A 20,433-nucleotide genomic window follows, 5' to 3' on the forward strand; every position below is an offset into this window, starting at 1 on the left:
TATGAAGAGAGGAGAAAATCAACACGGACCAAGACCATTTATATTCAAACTATTGCGCCACCAACAGGTCTTAGAAATACTTCAACTAGCAAAGCAAAATAAAGGTCTTAAATATCAAGATGCTTATATCCACTTTGTTCCTGATTTTGCTAAAAACACAGCGATAAAAAGGAAAAAGTTGTTGGAATTGAGGCCAAAACTAAGAGAATTAGGTGCAAAGTTTGGATTAATGTATCCTGCAAACATGAAGGTTACCATCGGAAATAAAACTTTTACATTTGATGATGCTGAGAAACTAGAGAAATTTATTCAAACTCAAGAAATACCTATGTTATCCTAATTTTGAATAATATGTCTTTAATTTATTAATATAAATTTGGGGAAATATTATACTATATATATCATCATATATTAATTATATAGAGAAAAATAACTTTAAAGAATTTACTATATTTCAAAATGCAACTATTTAGAATGTTTTTATTTAGCTTCAAATATATTCTTTTCAACGTCTCTCTTACAATAGAATTAGAATGTAACAGACATTCTAAAAAAAAAAAAAAAAAAAATTTCAAAGGCTTAATGCAATTATATGTTTGTAAGTTTAACAGGAAATAATTATAATATAAAATATGAAAAAGAAAGTTAACATAAATTTAAATGAATGTAATATAGAAAGGATAATATAACTAAAAGCCTGCTTTGAAATTGATTACAGACAGAATATATTGGTGGGAACATCAGAGATTAAAAAATAAATAAATAAATAAATAAAAAATTGAGGGGAATGGTTTTTTCGGGTGAAGTTTTTCTTTTCCTGTGGTGAGACTGCTGCGGGGTCGCACACCGGACGCATATATATGCTTGTTTAAATTATGTTTCCTCTTCTCTCTTTAAAATGACTTAAAAAATCTAAAAACTTACAATCCCGAAGGTCTATGCGTAAGGAACGCAGGAAATGGATTTTTTTCATACCGGAAACACAACATGAACATATAATATAAAATATAAGAAGAAAAAAGAAGAAGAAGAAATCAGAAAATGGATTACAATAACTTTGGAAGATCGTAAAGAACTATTCAATATAATCTCCTTAAGAAAAGAAGAAGAAAGAAGACAAGGAAAAAGAAGAAAATAAAAATGAGAAGAGAGAGAGAAAGAATCAGATAAGTGGAGAAACGATATATGTGCCTGGTGTGTGATTTTAGCGGTGTTCTCTCATGGGGGGGGGAGATTCTTTACTTGTAAAACTATTGTTCCTATATCATTATGTTCCCATATTAATGATATTACTATAATAAAATATAAGATGAGAGGAAAAAGTTTTTTGAGATAGAATGAAAAATACTATATTTATTTAATTATTAATGAATTGATGGTAATAAATATAGACTTTTAAAATATCCTAAGAAATGTATATGTAACTGATTGAATTCACAGATATATAATATATGAATTATTTATATTTTAATTTTATTTAAATATTTAATGACTTAAACTGTATTTGGAAAGCTAAAGGGTCTTCTTGGAGTGTGTTATGGCTGACCTTGATATGCGTGTTACCAAGTATACACTATTTTTGCTAAATGGGGAGGGAAGGGAGGGGGGTGGGAAAAGGGAGATGAAATTAATTAAAGAAAATCTTAAAATTAAGGGTTTAATAATAACTAGAAGAATAAATATTAAACATGTGTGGATATCTGATCAAAAATATATTTATAAAATTTTAATTAAAATATTACTTTTTAATTTAAATGGCTCTTAAAATTTATTCTCTTAACGTCAATGGTCTTAACCATCCAATCAAACGAAAGAAAGTACTAAATTTTCTTCATAAGCAAAAAGCTGATATTTATTTCATACAAGAGACACACTTGTCAGGTATTGAATCTAATAAACTAAAAGAGGGTTGGGTGTCCAAATGTTTTTATGCACCTGCTGTTGGAAAAAAAGCAGGAGTAGCTATTCTCATAAATAAAAAATGTATAGCAGATTTTAAGTTAATAAAATTTGATCCATTAGGAAGATGGGTACATATTAAAATGAATCTGAGGAATACAACCCTGGATTTATTCAATTTATATGCTCCTAATTCAAATCAAATGGAGTTTTTCAAAAATATTCAACAGATATTACTACCACTGGCTGCTTCTAATTTAGTAGTAGCTGGAGATTTCAATGCTGTAATGGATCCTATTTTGGATAAAAAACCAAGTAAAATAATGAAATCATTAGGATTAGATAATTTGATACAAACTTGTGATTTAGTAGATATATGGCGTATCCTTCATTTTAATGATCAAGAATATTCTTTTTGTTCTCAGGTCCATAAATCCTTTTCAAGAATTGATTATATATTTGTTTCTAATAACATAGCACAAAAAGTGATGAAAGCAATTATTGATCCTATTATTATATCAGATCATGCTGGTGTGTGGATTGATCTACAAAATGATATATCTATTTATTCTAAACCAATTTGGAGATTTAACAATGCTTTACTTGCAGACATAAAATTTATAGAAAATATTAAAGAAAAAATGCATGAATTCTTTCAATTTAATGATTTGGATAACATAAACATTGAAATTTTATGGGACGCTTATAAAGCAACAATGAGAGGAAATATCATATCATATTCTGCATATATGGAAAAACAACTTAAAAAACAATTTATACAATTGGAACAAGAAATTAAATTATTAGAACAAAAATTAATTACTAAATGGGAACATGATACATTGCAGAAATTATTAAAAACAAAAGTTAAATATAATGAGATTTCTTCTCAATTTGTAAGGAAAGATATGTTCTGTCGGCAAGTACAGTATTATGGAAATTCAAATAAAAATGGAAGATTATTAGCAAATTTTATTAAAGCAAAAAAAAGAAAATCTAAGATTATTGCAATTAAAGATAAACAGGGCAATACACACATATCAACTTCAGGACCAAGCTTTACCCCTTCCTCATGTTCTTTCCCTAAATGTGATCCCCATCTTTATTTTAAATTGTAACTTCTTGCCTTCTCTTTCCCATTTGTTTCTAGTATTGTCTTTTTTTGTCTTAAGTTCAGTCAATTATCTTCAATGTTTTAATATGTTTATACTGTAATTTTTAATGTACATCGCTTTGAATTAAGAAAAAGCGATTAATCAAAACCTAATTAAACTTGGAAACTTGGAAACTTGGAAACTAGTAATGAAGATATTATAAAACAATTTCTTGATTTTTATAAGGATTTATACACTTCTGATACTTATGAAAATAAAGAACAAGATGGTATAGAATTTTTAAAGGCATTTATTGGACCAAATATTCCGGATCATATAAAAGGAAGTTTAGAAGAACATATATCTTTAAAAGAAGTAGAATCAGCATTGAAAGCTCTTAGAGTTGGATCCGCTCCAGGTGGAGATGGATATACTGTTGAATTTTACAAAACATTTCAAAATATTTTATTACCTTATCTATTAAATTTATATCAATATCAAATAAATAATGGAAATATAACAGGAACTATGGCTGATTCTGTTATAATTGTCTTACCAAAACCAAACAGGGATCCGACATTGATAACAAATTATAGGCCTATATCTTTGATGAATGTAGATGCTAAATTAATTGCTAAAGTGCTAGCTATAAGATTAGCAAAAGCTCTTCCTTTTATTATTGATATACACCAAACTGGATTTGTTGCTAAAAGACACTCTTCACATAACACTAGATTAGCATTTCATTCTCTAAATTTAGCAAAAAATTTGAATGATCCAGCTTTTCTAATATCATTAGATGCAGAAAAAGCATTTGATAGAGTAGAATGGAAGTTTATGTATCAAACTCTAGAATGGTTTGGTATAGGACCTGGTTTTATTAAAATGATTCAAACATTATATAGCTCCCCTGGAGCAAGATTAAATATAAACAATAATTTATCTGATAAATTTAACTTGCTAAGGGGATTTAGACAGGGTTGTCCTTTATCTCCCTTACTATTTGATATCGTTCTAGAACCCTTATTAATTGCAATAAATCAAACTAAGGGAATAAAGGGAATCACATTTTCTAATTGGGAATTTAAATTATCTGCATATGCAGATGATATATTATTATATTTAAGAGAACCAGAAGACACCATTCCACATCTACTTAATTTAATAAAAAAGTTTGGAAAGTTTTCTGGATATAAAATCAATTGGGAAAAATCTGAAGTTCTTCCAATTAATATCCATTGCACCAAAGGACTATTTGATTCATATTCATTTAAATGGAAAGAGGAAGGACTAAAATATTTAGGTATTCTTATAAAAAATACAATTGATGACACAGTAAAAGAGAATGAAAAACTTTTATTAAAAAAAATAACAGAAATGTGTGAGCAATGGAATCCTTTACATCTTTCTTGGTGGGGAAGAGTCCAAACAGTTAAAATGATGATTTTACCTGTGGTTTGTTATCAAATGAGTATGATTCCAATATTTTTTCAGGGGTCATTTTATAAAAAATTAAACAATATTCTAACAAAATTTGTTTGGTTTGGGAAAAGACCAAGAATCGCTTTAGCATCATTACAAAAAACAATTAAGGAAGGAGGGGTAAATTTTCCAAATTTCTATAGGTACCATCAAGCCTATATTTTAAGACAGGGAATGTATTGGATCCTCCCAGATCTCATGGAAAATGTACCCGACTGGTTATATTTAGAATGGCGCCTCATGTTTCCTTTACATCCAGAACATCTTATCAGTATAACAATGCCTAGGAGATATAAGGACAACAGAATTCTAATAGATACATGGAAAACACTAAGATTTATAAGCAATTTAACACCAGATCCTTTGACTAAATCTTTAAATCAATCTATTTGGGTAAACTCCAGGATCAAAATTGGTGGATTTAAAATAGTATGGAAACAATGGATAAAAGCAGGTATACGAACTTTAAAAGATGTAATAGTAAATGGATCACTGCTTAGTTTTTCACAATTGCAACAAAAATTTGGATTAGATAAAACACAATATTTTAAATGGATGCAATTGAAGCAGGCCATTCAGGAAGGGTTCCCTGAATGGAAGAATCTTAACACTCAATATAGTTTACCAATCCTTTGTTTTCAAGCGGATTTTTTAGGACACCAAGCCGCAAAATGGTATAAGAAAATAAACGAATTTTTAAACAAAAAAAAGAGATCAGGACTTAGGGATATTTGGAGTATTGAGATAGGACAGATAATTTCTCCATCTCAATGGCAAAAATTTTGGTCCTGGAGAATACATACTACAAGATCAGCATCTATGAGTCAAACATGGTTGTTTTTATTACATAGAGTTTTATGGACCCCTACGAGATTACAAAAATTAGATAGTAGTAGATCTAATAGATGCTGGCATTGTAAGATAGAAGTGGGGACATTAGACCATTTACTATTCTTTTGTCCCTGCATTAATTCCTTTTGGAAATTAATTTGGCCCCAAATTAATAATTTATTAGAAAATCATGTTGGACTATCATATGATACAATATTATTTGGAACAGCAATGAGAACACAAAGTCCGATTTCTGCTGATAATAATAAACTTTTATTAATTTTAACAGGGGTAGCCATACAGCAAATTACTCAGAACTGGAAGGATTACACTAAATTGAATTACACTTTTTGGTGGAATTCAATTTGTCATATATATAAAATGGAAAAAGTATTGGCATTACAACAAGGTTATATTAACAAATTTAATAAAATATGGAGACCATTGACAATTTATTCCACTGATCAGATATAATATGTGTGAGATGGGGTGGGTTGTGTAAGGGCTCCTGAATTAGATGTAATGCAATAACGTTAAGCCACCTAAATACTAAAGAGAGAAAATTTTGCTCCTGGTTTGAAAGCCAGGTTCATGAACCTGTTGAAATAAGGGTCAACAAAAGTTGTAATTGATACCTTTTACCTGAGCTAACTTAGGGCTAGATTCACTAAGAACATAAGAAGTTGCCTCCGCTGGGTCAGACCAGAGGTCCATCGCGCCCAGCAGTCCGCTCCTGCGGCGGCCAATCAGGTCCATGACCTGTAAGGTGATCCTTGTCTAAAACCCTTTAGTCCCCTTTATCCTTCTATCTATACCCTTTCATAACCTATCTCTACCTCTATCTGTATCCCTCAATCCCAGTATCCTTCAGGAATTTATCCAATCCTTCTTTGAAACCCTGTAGTTTACTCTGTCCTATCACAACCTCCGGAAGCGCATTCCAGATGCCCACCACCCTCTGAATGAAAAAGAATTTCCTAGCATTGGTTCTAAACCTGTCCCCTTTCAATTTCTCCGAGTGCCCCCTTGTTCTTGTGGTTCCCAATAGGCTGAAGAATCTGTCCCTCTCTACCTTCTCTATGCCTTTCATGATCTTGAAAGTCTCTATCATGTCTCCTCTGAGTCTCCGCTTTTCCAGGAAGAAAAGCCCCAGTCTTTCTAGCCTGTGTGCGTATGAAAGGTTTTCCATACCTTTTATCATTTTCGTCGCTCTTCTCTGAACCCTCTCAAGTATCACCATGTCCTTCTTAAGGTATGGTGACCAATATTGGGCACAGTACTCCAGATGCGGGCACGATACAGCGGCATGTTGACTTCCTTCGTCCTGGTTGTAATACCCTTCTTAATAATAACCAACATTCTGTTTGCTTTCTTTGAGGCTGCTGTGCATTGTGCCGTTGATTTCATTGTTGTATCCACCAGTACACCCAAGTCTTTTTCAAAGTTACTTTCCCCTAGTACTAATCCCACCATTTTGTAGCTGAACATTAGGTTCTTTTTCCCTATATGCATGACCTTGCATTTCTCTATATTAAAGTTCATTTGCCATTTATTTGCCTACTCCTCCAGTTTGTTTAGGTCCCTTTGTAGGTCTTCACATTCCTCCGTGGTTCTAACCCTGTTACAGAGTTTTGTGTCATCCGCAAATTTTATAACTTCACACTTCGTCCCTGTTTCTAGGTCATTTATAAATACATTGAACAGCAGCGGTCCGAGCACCGATCCCTGCGGAACACCGCTCGTGACCTTCCTCCAGTCCGAGTAGTGGCCCTTCACTCCAACCCTTTGCTTTCTGCCTGCCAACCAGTGTTTAATCCATCTGTATACGTTCCCTTCCACCCCGTGATTCCACAGCTTCCTAAGTAGCCGCTCATGGGGTACCTTGTCAAAGGCTTTTTGGAAGTCGAGATAAATGATGTCTATGGGTTCCCCTTTGTCCATTTGGTTGTTTATCCCTTCAAAGAAGTGCAGTAAGTTCGTTTGGCACGATCTTCCCTTGCAGAAGCCATGCTGGCTCGCTTTCATTTTTCCATTTTTTTCTATGTGCTCACAGATGCTGTCTTTTATCAGTGCTTCTACCATCTTGCCCGGAACTGAAGTCAAGCTTATCGGCCTGTAGTTCCCCGGGTCACCCCTCAATCCCTTTTTAAAGATAGGTGTAACATTTGCTATTTTCCAGTCCTCTGGGATCTCCCCAGTTTTCAAGGATAGGTTACAAATTTCTCGGAGTGTTTCCGCTATTTCATTTCTTAGTTCTTTTAATACCCTTGGGTGGATTCCGTCCAGGCCTGGTGATTTGTTGCTTTTCAATCTATCTATCTGTTGGAGGACATCCTCATGGCTTACCTCTATTTGTGACAGTTTTTCTTCTTGGCAGTGGCGTACCTAGGGTATGTGGCACCCGGGGCCCATCATTTTTTGATACCCCCCATGTAAAAAAATATTTTTTGTAATGACCATGAAACGGAATAAATGGTCAGAATAGAAACAGGCAGTGAAAATTTTCTTATATTCCAAACATAACATAACATAAATTATGTCTGAATTGTCATGACATCAGAAGTACATATGGAGTAGTTGCAGGTGATGCTTGGGACAGTTCTGATTGTGTTAGTTCGGTTTTATGTGTTTTTTGAATAGAAGGGTTTTTATTTCTTTTTGAAGATTTTGCAGTCTGTGGTCGATGTCAATTGGTTGTAGGGTTGGGGGTCGAGTGTTGCAGCTCGAATGGCTAGGAGGTTGTCGAACAGTTTTTTTCTTTTGACGTTTTTGGTTGGAGGGTGTGTGAATGGTGCGTGAGTTCTCCTATGTCTGTTTGAAGTGGATTGAATTATTTAGCTGAAGAAATTAGTTACCCCCTCATCCCACACACATTAATTCTCTTCCATTTTTGTTCCCATTATAAAAAACACTGATAAGTTCCCAGAAAAAAAATACATTAAAATAAGAAGTGAAAACAAAGGCCCCTACAGATGAGAACATAACATAAGAATAGCCTAACTGGGTCAGACCAATGGTCCATCATGCCCAGTAGCCCATTCTCATGGTAGCCAATCCAGGACACTAATACCTGGTCAAAACCCAAAGAGTAGCAACATTCCATGCTACCGATCCAGGGCAAGCAGACACTTCCCCCATGTCTTAATAACAGATTATGGACTTTTCCTCCAGGAATTTGTCCAAATCTTTCTTAAAACCAGCTACACTATCTGCTTTTACCATAACTTCTGGCCACTTCATTTTTAAGTTTAGATCTTTCCTTTCAAACAGAGACCTTGCTAAATGTCAAATACAGCACAAGGTAACTTCACATGGACTTAGCTGTGCAGGAAATGTGAATCTCCTCATACACCCACCATATAGTGCAAAAATGTGCAAAGGTCTGTTTTTTTTCTTTCGATCACTACATAGCCTAATGCCACACAAGCAGCGCTGTTACAAACATATTCTGTAGGTCAATGCTAAGGATAACAAAGTTTCCTTCCTTGGACCAGAAGGAGATAAACCACTGGAAGAGATCCCAACACAACACCCAAAGACCCACTCAGTGTGTGAACCAGTTGAGTGGAGTGGACTAACTGGGGGGGTGGAAATGGGCCCGGAGTTTGCTCAGCAGAATTTCCCAGACCACCTCTTCCTCTCAACACATTGACACGCTGCCACCACCACCACTAGAAACACCACACTGGGTAGGCCAGCTATGCTATAAACTTTATAAAACACATTATTATATTTTCTTATAAAGCACATATTTTAACTGAACTCTCTGACATCCTCAGCCTTTCCATTCACAAAAATAGAAGGAAGAAAAGTTCCCATTTCCTGCTGTTTCATGTCCCCGGCCTATACAATATTTTTTTTCTGCAGACCCTTCAAAAGTCTGACCAAATCCTCGTTTCACTTGCATTATAAAGTACTGAGGATGCCATCTCTCCCCAATCCTAGGTCCTAAAGTCTAAGACAGTAGCGCAAACTAATGCTGCCAGATTCAGGAAAAAAAATTTCGATTCGATTCAGCCTATTGAATTGGTTTTTCAATTCGATTTTCCTGCCCAGTTGGGTGATTTTTTTCAAAACTCCTGGTGGGTTTTATAGCTTTTTCACCCCCTTTGGCTTCTCCTAATCACACTGGCGCTGTGGTGTAAATAAAATAAAGAAACAAAAAGGACTTTTCCTCTCTCTGTTAAATCCTAGCTCACGTTTGCAGTCCAACACCAGCTCTGTCAGGATACACATTTCAAATCTGACATATTATAATCACAAAACAGAAAATAAAATTAATTTTTCTACCTTTTGTTGTCTGGTTATATTTCAAATCTTGTTGGTCCAAGGCTCTGGTTTTCTTCTGATAACTTGCTTGCCAGGGTCTCCATCTTTCTTCTTTCTGCGTGCTAACCATCCATCTGCCAACTCTGTCCTCCCTTTCCATTTCCCTTCCCTTCCCAGGAATTCTGGTATCTTTCCTTTTTTTCATCTCCCTCCACAGATCCACCTTTTCTTAACTACCCTTTCATCCGGCATCTCTCCCTCCTTCCCCACCACCCCAGAGTCCACCATCTCTTCCTTTCTTTTCCCAATTACCCTCCTATCCAGTATCTCTATCCCTCCTCCACACCATCCCTTGTGTCCAATTTCTCTCCCTTTCAGTTCCTTCCCTCCCTAAATCTCATGGTCCATCATTTCTCTCCCTCTCCTCTATTTTCAGACCCATTATTTCTTCATCCCCCCCCAAAGTTTGGCATATGCACGTCTCTTTGAACACCCCTTCCCTCCGTGTACTTCTAAACCAGGGTCCCCCCCCAAAGGCCTGTCCCCCCTTAAAGGTCTGCCTGTCCCCCCTTGAAGGCCTGCACCCCCCTTGAAGGCCTGTCCCACCCCCTTGTGGGCCTGTCCCCCCCCTTGAAGGCCTGTCCCTCCCCCTTGTAGGCCTGTCCCCCCCACCTTGAAGACCTGCCTGCCTGTCCCCCCCCTTGAAGGCCTGTCCCCCCCTTGAAGGTCTGCACCCCCCAAAGGCCTGCACCCCCCTGAAGGCCTGTCCCCCCCCTTGAAGGCCTGTCCCACCCCCTTGTAGGCCTGTCCCCCCCTTGAAGGCCTGCACCCCCCCTGAAGTCCTGCACCCCCCCTGAAGGCCTGTCCCACCCCCTTGTAGGCCTGCCCACCCCCTTGTAGACCTGTCCCCCCTTGTAGGCCTGTCCCCCCCACCTTGAAGACCTGCCTGCCTGTCCCCCCCTTGAAGGCCTGTCCCCCCCTTGAAGGTCTGCACCCCCCTGAAGGCCTGTCCCACCCCCTTGTAGGCCTTTCCCCCCCCCTTGTAGGCCTGCCTGCCTGTCCCCCCCTTGTAGGCCTGCCCCCCCCTTGAAGGCCTGCACCCCCCCTGAAGTCCTGCACCCCCCTGAAGGCCTGCACCCCCCCTGAAGGCCTGTCCCACCCCCTTGTAGGCCTGCCCACCCCCTTGTAGACCTGTCCCCCCTTGTAGACCTGTCCCCCCTTGAAGGCCTGCCTGCCCCCCCTTGAAGGCCTGTCCCTCCCCCTTGAAGGTCTGCACCCCCCCGAAGGCCTGTCCCCCCCCTTGAAGGCCTGCCTGCCTGTCACCCCCCTCCCCCTTGAATGCCTGCCTGCCTGCCCACCCGCCCCACCCTGAAGGACCGCTCGCCCCCCTGGCCTCCCCGCACCACCTATGAAGCAGCACTACCTATGCTCCCGGCCTTGCCGTTCAGTCCCCACCACCCCCGAAGGACCGCTCGCCCCACTGACCTTCCTGCACCACCTATGAAGCAGCCGCAGCAGGATCGCGACGTCAGCTATCCCGGCGCTGCTTAGGCACTGCTTCCTGCGCCGCGTTCCCGCCCCTCCTCTGATGTCAGAGGTGATGTCAGAGGAGGGGCGGGACCGCGGCGCAGGAAGCAGCGCCCAAGCAGCTCAGGGATAGCTGACCTCGCGATCCTGCTGCTTGCTGCTTCACAGGTGGTGCAGGAAGGTCAGTGGGGCGAGCGGTCCTTCGGGGGTGTGGGGGGACTGAACGGCAAGGCCGGGAGCACCCCTTCAGGGCTGGTACCCGGGGCGGACCGCCCCTCCCGCCCCCCCCCTTGGTACGCCACTGCTTCTTGGTCTCCACTTATGATCTCTTCGGGTTCTGGTACATTGGATGTGTTCTCGCTTGTGAAGACTGACGAGAAGAACTTATTTAACCTGTCAGCTACCTCTTTTTCCTCCTTCACCACTCCCTTTCTGTCACCATCATCCAATAGTCCTACTTCCTCCTTCGCCAGTTGCTTCCCTTTAACAAATCTGAAGAACGTTTTGAAATTTCTTGCTTCCCCAGCCAGCCTCTCTTTGTATTCTCTTTTTGCTCTCCTAACCACTCGGTGACATTCTTTTTGGTGTTTCTTGTGTTCCTTCCAATTTTCCACGGTTTGGTCCTTTTTCCATTTTCAGTATGATTTTTTCTTGTCTCCTATCGCTTTATTCACTTCAGTTCACTAACCTGACTTCTGTGGCCGATCCCTGCAGGCCCGACCAATTCATAAAACCAAAAAATAAAAATGAGGGCAATTGGAGGAACGCCTCCCTCTGACCGCATGGATCGCAAGTGTGCGATCCCGACGCATGCGCAGACCATCTCTTTGCCTTGTCGATAGTCTGCGCATGCTCTCTCCGCACAAGAAGACTGCAGGGAGGGAGGGAGGGAGGGAGGCAGGGAGAGTGCAATCAGCTGGAGAAAGGACAGGGCTCCAAAAGCAAATAAGAGCAGAGCCCTGGAGAATCTGGACCTTTTCTACTCAGATCTTTGCCAATCTCCTTTTTTTTTTTTTTTCTTTCATTTTTGCTTACACAAAACCCCTCAGTTCTAAACAATCCCTAAAGTAAAAGCAATGTGGCCAACAGCCACTGCTTTTCCCCAGCCGCGATATAATCCGGCCCCAGGGCTTCTGCAGCCCCTGAAACAGAGTAAAGGCAGTGAGATCATCCCTTGCAATCAGAGGGCAGTGCGGTCTCAAGCACAACAAGGCACAAAACTGGATTCCTCTCTGTTTTTTAACCAGCCCGACTCTCCTGCTCTCTACCTCCTCCCCTTCAGTGCTAGCCCATGGGTTTAGTTCCCAGTCCCTTCTGCTGGATCCCCCAAAACTGTCTCCCACCTTCGAATGTCCACGGCAGGAGGAGTTCCCAATTCCTTCTGCCGCACCCCTACAAGATATCCCCCAGCAGGAGGGACACCGTCCACACCCCCATAAGATTATCAGCAGGAGGGATGCCTACTCCCTCCTACCAGAACTCCCCCTGCAGAAATGCCCCCATATGACCCCCCCTCCATTCCACCTGGACCCCACCACTATCTTTTTTTGTTGGCCAGCCAGAAGGATGTTTACTCCCTCCAGGCAGTAGGCCTGCTTCCACAGAAGGGTGGGCCTTCCCCTTCCCATGGGAGTAGCCTAAGAGATCTGGCCAATCAGAGTCTTAGGCCACTCCTAGTACATCCTAGAATGCACTGGGAGGGGCCTTATGTGCCTGGGCCAATCAGGGCCTTAGGCCCCTCCCTGGTGCATCCCACACTGCACCAGAAAGGGGAAGGTCCACCATTCTGTTGAGGCGGGCCTGCCGGCCGGAGGGAGTAAACATCCCAACGAAAAAAAGGTACTGGTGGCATCCCAATGGCCAGCCAATGAAAAAAAGGTACTGGTAGGGTTCAGATGGGGTTGGGGGGTCAGGGGGGCATGCCTGCGGGGGGGGGGATTCTGGCAGGAGGGAATGGGCATCCCTCCTGCCGATGATCTTAGGAGTGCGGGGTTTCTGGCAAGAGGGACTGTCTGGGGAATGGGTGGGTGGTTCCGGCAGGAAGGACTGGGCATCCCTCCTGCCAGGGAATGTGTCCAACATGCATTCCTCCACATATGCAAAATGAAAGAGCATCGCTAGTAAAGAAGAAAATCGCTCCCACCATGGTATTTTTTCCATGGTTTCTGGAACTTTGTGCTTCTGGTCCTGAAAGAGCTGTGTGCTCTAGTGCTTTCATGTAGCATCACTCACAAGTGTGTATAATTTAACCTGCTACCTATGGAAAACCCTCACTAAAGGTAAACAAATTTCACTGTCTCTGCTGTTGCCATTTACTGAACTATGTACAATAACATATACAGACAACCTACATATAACTGTTCTGTTTAAACTCACTGTAACTGAATTATTTCTTCACTGACCTAATGAAGGCAGCATGTCACTCAAGAGCACGTAATAGATTAAGTCATCCTTTCAGTAAGCTGTGCTAAGAAATGGGCTTAGCATTCCCTTTTGCGGGACTACCCCATGCACTAAGCCCATTTGTTTCGCAATAAACACTTTTTCAAGGCTGGGTCCCTAGTAGTGAAACGCCATCAATCTTGACCACAACTTTATCTTAGGGGTATATAAAGTTGTGGTCAAGACTTATGGCTAAGCCCATTTGTAACATGGCCGGAAAAAAGGGCATTTTTGTATTATTTGAATTTTTGGTTGTGCATTAATGTTTGCATTAACACATACCTAGTAAAAAAAAAAAAAAATTACCACGAGAGCACTTCCCACCATTTATTTAGGTACCATTAAGGACTCTTACATTATGGTTGTGCTAATCAGTTAGCATGGCGGTAATGTCAGCGCACTAGCTAATTAGCACATACATAACCATTCTCTGCTCTGACACACCCTACAAAAAATAAAATTAAAAAATGACCTTGTGGTTAGCAGTTCAGATGACAAAACTATCATAGATCAATGTAGCGCATCTCACATTAGGCCATTTCTGCTGCATTTAGGCGACTCCTTTGCGACCTGATTTTACTCCGGCCCAATTCACTTACCTCTCTGCCGATCTGATTCCGATCCATGCATGCAAATGAGGGGAACATAAGAATTGTTGCTGCTGGGTCAGACCAGTGGTCCATCGTGCCCAGCAGTCTGCTCCCACGGCAGCCCCTAGGTCAAAGACCAGTGCCCCAACCGAGACCAGCCCTACCTGCGTACGCTCCAGTTCAGCAGGAACTCGTCTAACTTTGTCTTGAATCCTTGGAGGGTATTTTCTCCTACAACAGCCTCCGGAAGAACGTTCCAGTTTTCTACCACACTCTGGGTGAAAAAGAACTTCCTTACATTTGTACGGTATCTGTCCCCTTTTAACTTTATAGAGTGCCCTCTCGTTCCCCCTACCTTGGAGAGGGTGAACAACCTATCTTTATCTACTAAGTCTATTCCCTTCATTATCTTAACGTTTCAATCATGTCCCCTCTTTTCAAGGGAGAAGAGGCCCAGTTTCTCTAATCTCTCGCTGTACGGCAACTCCTCCAGCCCCTTAACCATTTTAATCGCTCTTCTCTGGACCCTTTCGAGTAGTACCGTGTCCTTCTTCAAGTACGGTGACCAGTGCAGGACGCAGTATTCCAGGTGGAGTTGAACCATGGCCCGGAACAGCGGCATGATAGCCTTCTCTGATCTGTTTGTGATCCACTTCTTAATCATTCCAAGCATTCTGTTCGCTCTTTTCACCACCGCCGCGTATTGTGCGGATGGCTTCATCGACTTGTCAACCAGTACTCCCAAGTCTCTTTCCTGGAGGGTCTCTTTGAGAACTGCACCAGACATCCTGTATTCGTGTACAAGATTTTTGTTACCAACATGCATCACCTTACACTTGTCCATATTAAACTTCATTTGCCATGTCGCGGCCCATCTATCAACCGTGTTTATATCCTGTTGCAGGTTTTCGCAATCCTCCTGCGGCATGCAAAGTAGGCAGGGACGTGATTCACTAAAGAAATCTTGAAAATCGACTGGGCTGGCCGATCAACACAAGAAGCGACTGCTGGGGACCAGTCGCATGCGTCCTTTCCAACTCTCCAGCTCCATTGCCGCTCTGCTCTCTGCCCTGCTCTCTGATGCTCCGAGAAAAATATTTATCTCTCTGCCCCGCTCTGAACTCTCTGCCCCATCTTACCCTGCTCTCAGCTGCCCCAAATCTGGATGGTGGGATGGGTTCCCTGATAAAGCCGCTAAACTGATCGCAGCAGGGAGATTCCCTTACTGTGATCAGCTCAGCGGCCACGTCTATTTGAAATGTAGACCATCATTTTGTTGGCCTACATTTCAGGCACCTATCGTAGACCTAGTGAGATGCATAGGGCCACTTCAGGGTGAAACCACACCCATGCTTGGGCGAGTTTAGGCAGCCCTACGTGCCTCCCAAGGCTCGCAAAACACCTACAACATAGGCGACCTTTGGCTGGTTTGTCAGCGGTAGGATGCCTACAGCTGCCTACAATCGGGTCACCATTTATAGAATTTGTCCTTATATGATTAAGATATTGTTACTGAATTACTTTTACGTGATTCTCAACTACTGTTATTATTAGTTAAGTTCTGATGTTCTAAAATTCTTTTACACAATTCTCGTGGCGTTTTAGCTTAATTCATGCCTATGATTTTCTTGCTCTTTCACATACTTAATTTTGTCTGAAAGGAGTGGTCTTCAGCTTGGTTGTACACTATTTACCTACTTAAATGTACTATGGTTTGCACATTATTACCTGATTGTAAATGTCTCTTAAATGCATTTCTCTTAATGTTAAGAGAGTTCACAATCCAATTAAAAGAAGGAAACTGCTTTCATATCATGCAGCAAAATCCTGATATAGTTCTGCTGCAAGAAACTCACTTATCATCTCAGGAAGCTCATAAACTGTCATGCAGCTGGGCACTCCCTCTGCTTTTTTCCCTTGCTGATGGAAGGAAAATGGAGCATCTATCTTACTATGGAAGCATCCAGATTTGTCATTACTCTCTTCTTCCTCTGACACTGCCAGAAGATGGATAAAAGCTAAATTGTAAATTAGACACCACTATTATTTTTCTTAATATATATGCTCCGAACACTGACAACCCTTCCTTTTTTGATACTATTGCAGATCTTATAATGGTGGAAGGTGACATCCCCTCATATTAGGTGGTGACTTTAACTTAATCCTACAACCTGTCATAGATAGGAAATTTACTGTGAAGTTTAATAAAAGCAAATCCTGGTTTAAACTATACGACATCATAAAACAGCTCAATTTAGTTGACTCATGGAGAATTATGCATCCAGAAGATCAAGAATTCACCTTCTTGGAGTACAAGATCCAAGACGGCGACAGCACTAACTCGGCATCTCTGAGTAAAATCTTTAGTTGGACCCATTTTATATTTCCTTAGCAATTATGCCACATATCAAGCATAAGGGGAATGTCTGAGTTGATCCCCCTTTGGCTCGGACTTCTACACCTCTGCAGCGTTTGAGTTCGTCAAGGTGTCGGGAGGTTCCCGAGTGGACACCGAGGGAGTATCTGATGGTTCCCCGACTGGAAGAGAGGCTGGGGCTTCAGATTGTGAGGTTTCACTGTCACCCCCGATGGCTGTCCCTCCACCGTGCCCGGAGCCCATCGCGGCTGAACTGAAAGAATCCCTTGCTGTTTCCTTTACAAGGGAGACCCCAGCTGCAGGGGCAGAAACAGCGAGAGTCAACAAGGAGCAATGGGAGGTGAGAGAAACCATGAAGGCTTCTTCTCACTTGAAAAAAAACCCATTGAAGGTGACTCTAGAGAGCATTTGGGAGGCTCTCGAGAAGATCAATGCTTCAGTGGACAAATCTTCACAAGACCTCATAATGCTTGTGAGTACTGTGAATACCTTGGGTGAAAAACTCCAAGGTACTACAGAACAATTTAACCTAGAAGTTAATCATATGAAGGAGAAGATGGAAGATTTACAAACTTTAACATCAGAGATAGTTAAAGATAAAATTGTTATTAATAGAAGAACAGAGCAATTAGAAAATTACAATCGTAGTCTCTGTACTATGCTGTACTATGCAACCACAAATCAACAAAACAATACAAAAATCATTTGTGGTCATGAGAAACTTGAGGCAAGTTCGAAAATTCTTCGACAGAACACAATTCCAGCTCTTGGTCCAGTCCCTAGTCCTAGGTCTTCTAGACTACTGCAACATACTCTATCTCCCCTGCCCCGCAACCATGATTATGGATACTTTAGACACTGTTTCCTTCTACACAGTGATGTCATAATAAGAGGTGCTGCAAGTATTAGAGAATTTTCTCAACAAACAAACAAATCTGATTAGAGTTCTGACTTTTTATCTGGTAAAATTAGCTGAGCTGCTAATAATGAACCAATAACCTTCAGGAGTAGTCATGGGTGCGACCTTGGCACCCTCCATAACTAATTTATTTGATGCCTACTTTGAACAATACATATTATATTCTTTAACTTTTTGTCACAGCAGCCATTTGCAAAGGTCAGTCGTAAGGGGCAGGAGCGAGGGGGATTTGCTTCTGCACTCAATGACTCCCATGGATCACCAGGGATATCAGGTAGGCCGGTGTTGAGGGGGGGGACTACCTAAACCTCAGAGGGTTTAGAAGTGTGTGTGGGGGGGGGTCATTCCAGGAGGGAAAGAGAAGGGCCTTTAAGTATTGCATGTTGGGGGAGGTGATAGAAAGTAAGGGACTCTTTGGAAGGCTGGGAAGGAGATGGGGGGCTTTCAGGGCCTACAATAGTTATGAAGATCTCAAGTCATATTCAGCTAGGGCCGCATAACTGTCTTATATGGGCCCTAGCTGAATAGTGACCAGGACCCGTCTAGACTCCAGTGGCCATCCACATGACATTTAGCCCCCAGTATTCAGTACTAGTATCTGGACATGACCCTGCACTGGAAACAGGCTTAGTGCACAGAAAAGTCTGCATTAGGACAACCTAAGCCTATTCTAAATGAAAGAGCCTCTTTGTGACTTACGTGCTCAAATTATAGAATACTACTGGCATGCACAAATACTAGTATTTTATAATATTACCTCCAAATTCTATAAAGTCTGCCTACAGTTAAACGACTAGATCAGGGGTGTGCAACCTGCATGCAGCCCCGTGAAGTATTTTGTGCGACCCTAGTCGAGGGCGATGCAGTGTTTTCCTCTGCTGCCCCCGAGTGTTTATCGTCTTGCCGACTCCCTCCTCTGTCTTGCTGCAGCGTTTGTGCGGCCCCGGAAAAATTTTTTTTCGGCCAATGTGGCCCAGGGAAGCCAAAAGGTTGGACACCCCTGGACTAGATCATCGCACCTAGCCAATGTAGACGCCTAAATTAATAGGCTTAATCAGCGCTGATAAATGGCCATTAACTTGTAATTGATGTTAATTGGACTTAATTGAAACTTAGGGCTCCTTTTATTAAGCTGTGCTTGTGGGGTTAAATCGCGCGACTTTTCATCACGCGCTAACCCCCGCACTGGCCTAAAAACTACCGCCTGCTCAAGAGGAGGCGGTAGCGGCTAGCGCGGCCGGCGGTTTAGCGTGCGGTATTATGCGCATTAAACCGCTAGTGCGCCTTTGTAAAAGGAGCCCTTAGGCATATAACTTGGTAGGTACATAACACAAAGTAGTATGCACCTAGTTCAAAGCTCCTGCCTAAAAGTAGGCATGGTTAGGGGACAGATCATGGCCATGTTTTTGAGTTATGCACCGGTTTTTGATTTAGGCATTGTTGTGCGCACAACTTAGCTGCCCGCATTTAGGCATGGCATAAATTTGGTGCACCTAGATGTTAGGATGCATAGAGATGCCCAATACTGCTTAGATGGCACTAAGGGTGATTCTATACAGTGTAACTAACTTTTATAGAATTGCACTTAATGCCACACTAGTTGGCGCTAATTTTTTGGGGCAACATATATAGAATCAGGCCCTTAATGGGCAAATGTCACTTACATTCAGGTGCCAAAATTATAGATTAAGGGGGTCAGTGTTTAGCATGCAGGGAGCTCCTTTTGCTACAGTGCAGTGATGGATTTAGCGTACACTAAATGCTAAGAAGCCCAAAAGAATAAAATGGGCTTCTTAGCATTTAGTGTGTGCTAATGATTAGTGCACACTAAATCCATTAATACACCTTAGTAAAAGAAGCCCAAGGTATCCTCTTGTTAGAAGGCCCCGAGTAAAGGTAAGAAAGGCATGTTTTATCTTCATTTTACTGTACTAATTATAAATCTCAATGTACTTACTTGCATCTTGGAAATCCACATCATTCCCATTGTAGGCATTCCGCAGCCTGTTAGTCATTATCTTTAACTGCATGATCTGTTGACGAATGGTCATGTCTGGTTTTGTGATATCAACATCAACCTCTGGATTGTTTATCTGATTGGCTAGACCATCTCCCATAACCTCTGGTAAGTATCTAGAAGAGATGCACATAGATTGTAAGGCTATACTAACAAAAAGAATATACACTGGATAAACCCTTTGAGATAGGAATATGTGTTTACATTTAAAAAAAAACTACTAAAATCTAGGGCTACAGGAAGATTAGGCTTCTATAGTATCCTTTTTCATTTTAGATATGCTATGAGATTAGATTAGATTAGATTAGCTATGAGTGGATGGCCAGAACTAACAAATTGATTCTGGAAGAGATCAAACTGGCTATGTCACTGAAGTTACGACTGTCTTATTTTGGTCACAGCATGAGAGAGATCACTGGAGAAGGACATCATGTTTGGGAAGATTTAATGAACCAGGTGAAGAGGGCGATCTGCAATCAGATGGCTGGACATGTTGAAAACAACCATGGGGATGACGCTGAAGGATCTTACAGGACTAGCACAAAAATGAATTCTTTTTAGATCTGTAATTCATCAGGTCACTAGGACTTGAATACAAGTCAATGGCACCTAAGTAACTAACTAGGAGCTATTCAGGTTATGATATTGATAATAAAATGTGGCATTTAATAGAAACCATTTTATATATTGAAAATGGTCATCAGGAAAGCTCCTTTTACAAAGCCTTGGTAGTGGTTGCTGCTGCGATAATTGCTCCAACGCCCATACAGCAACGGAGCATTTGTCGCACAGCAGCTGCTAACGTGGCTTTGCAAAAGGGGAGTGTTTAAAAAGAGCTTGATTTGATAGAAGCCCAAGAACCATAAGTCACATGTTCTGCTTGAGTGCATGTGAGTCTTCATTTACTTTTAAATCATTCTTACTACTATTCATTTTCTCTGATATCTCTTCCAGTTGTAATTTTTATGTAGGTATTTATTCTTACT

The 20,433-nt window shown here is 41.2% G+C and overlaps 1 protein-coding gene across 1 annotated transcript in view; it reads right to left on the reverse strand.

Moving 5' to 3' along the window:
• The window catches only part of GPC1 (glypican 1), a 518,863-nt gene that overhangs the window by 2,066 nt on the left and 496,364 nt on the right, over positions 1-20,433 (reverse strand). The window contains exon 8 of the mRNA XM_033958579.1: positions 19,388-19,563. Within this exon, the coding sequence (XP_033814470.1) occupies positions 19,388-19,563 (176 nt within the window). The remainder of the gene's footprint in view (positions 1-19,387; positions 19,564-20,433) is intronic.

This window comes from Geotrypetes seraphini, chromosome 9, assembly GCF_902459505.1.
Source record: "Geotrypetes seraphini chromosome 9, aGeoSer1.1, whole genome shotgun sequence".
Taxonomy (NCBI): Eukaryota; Metazoa; Chordata; class Amphibia; order Gymnophiona; family Dermophiidae; genus Geotrypetes; species Geotrypetes seraphini.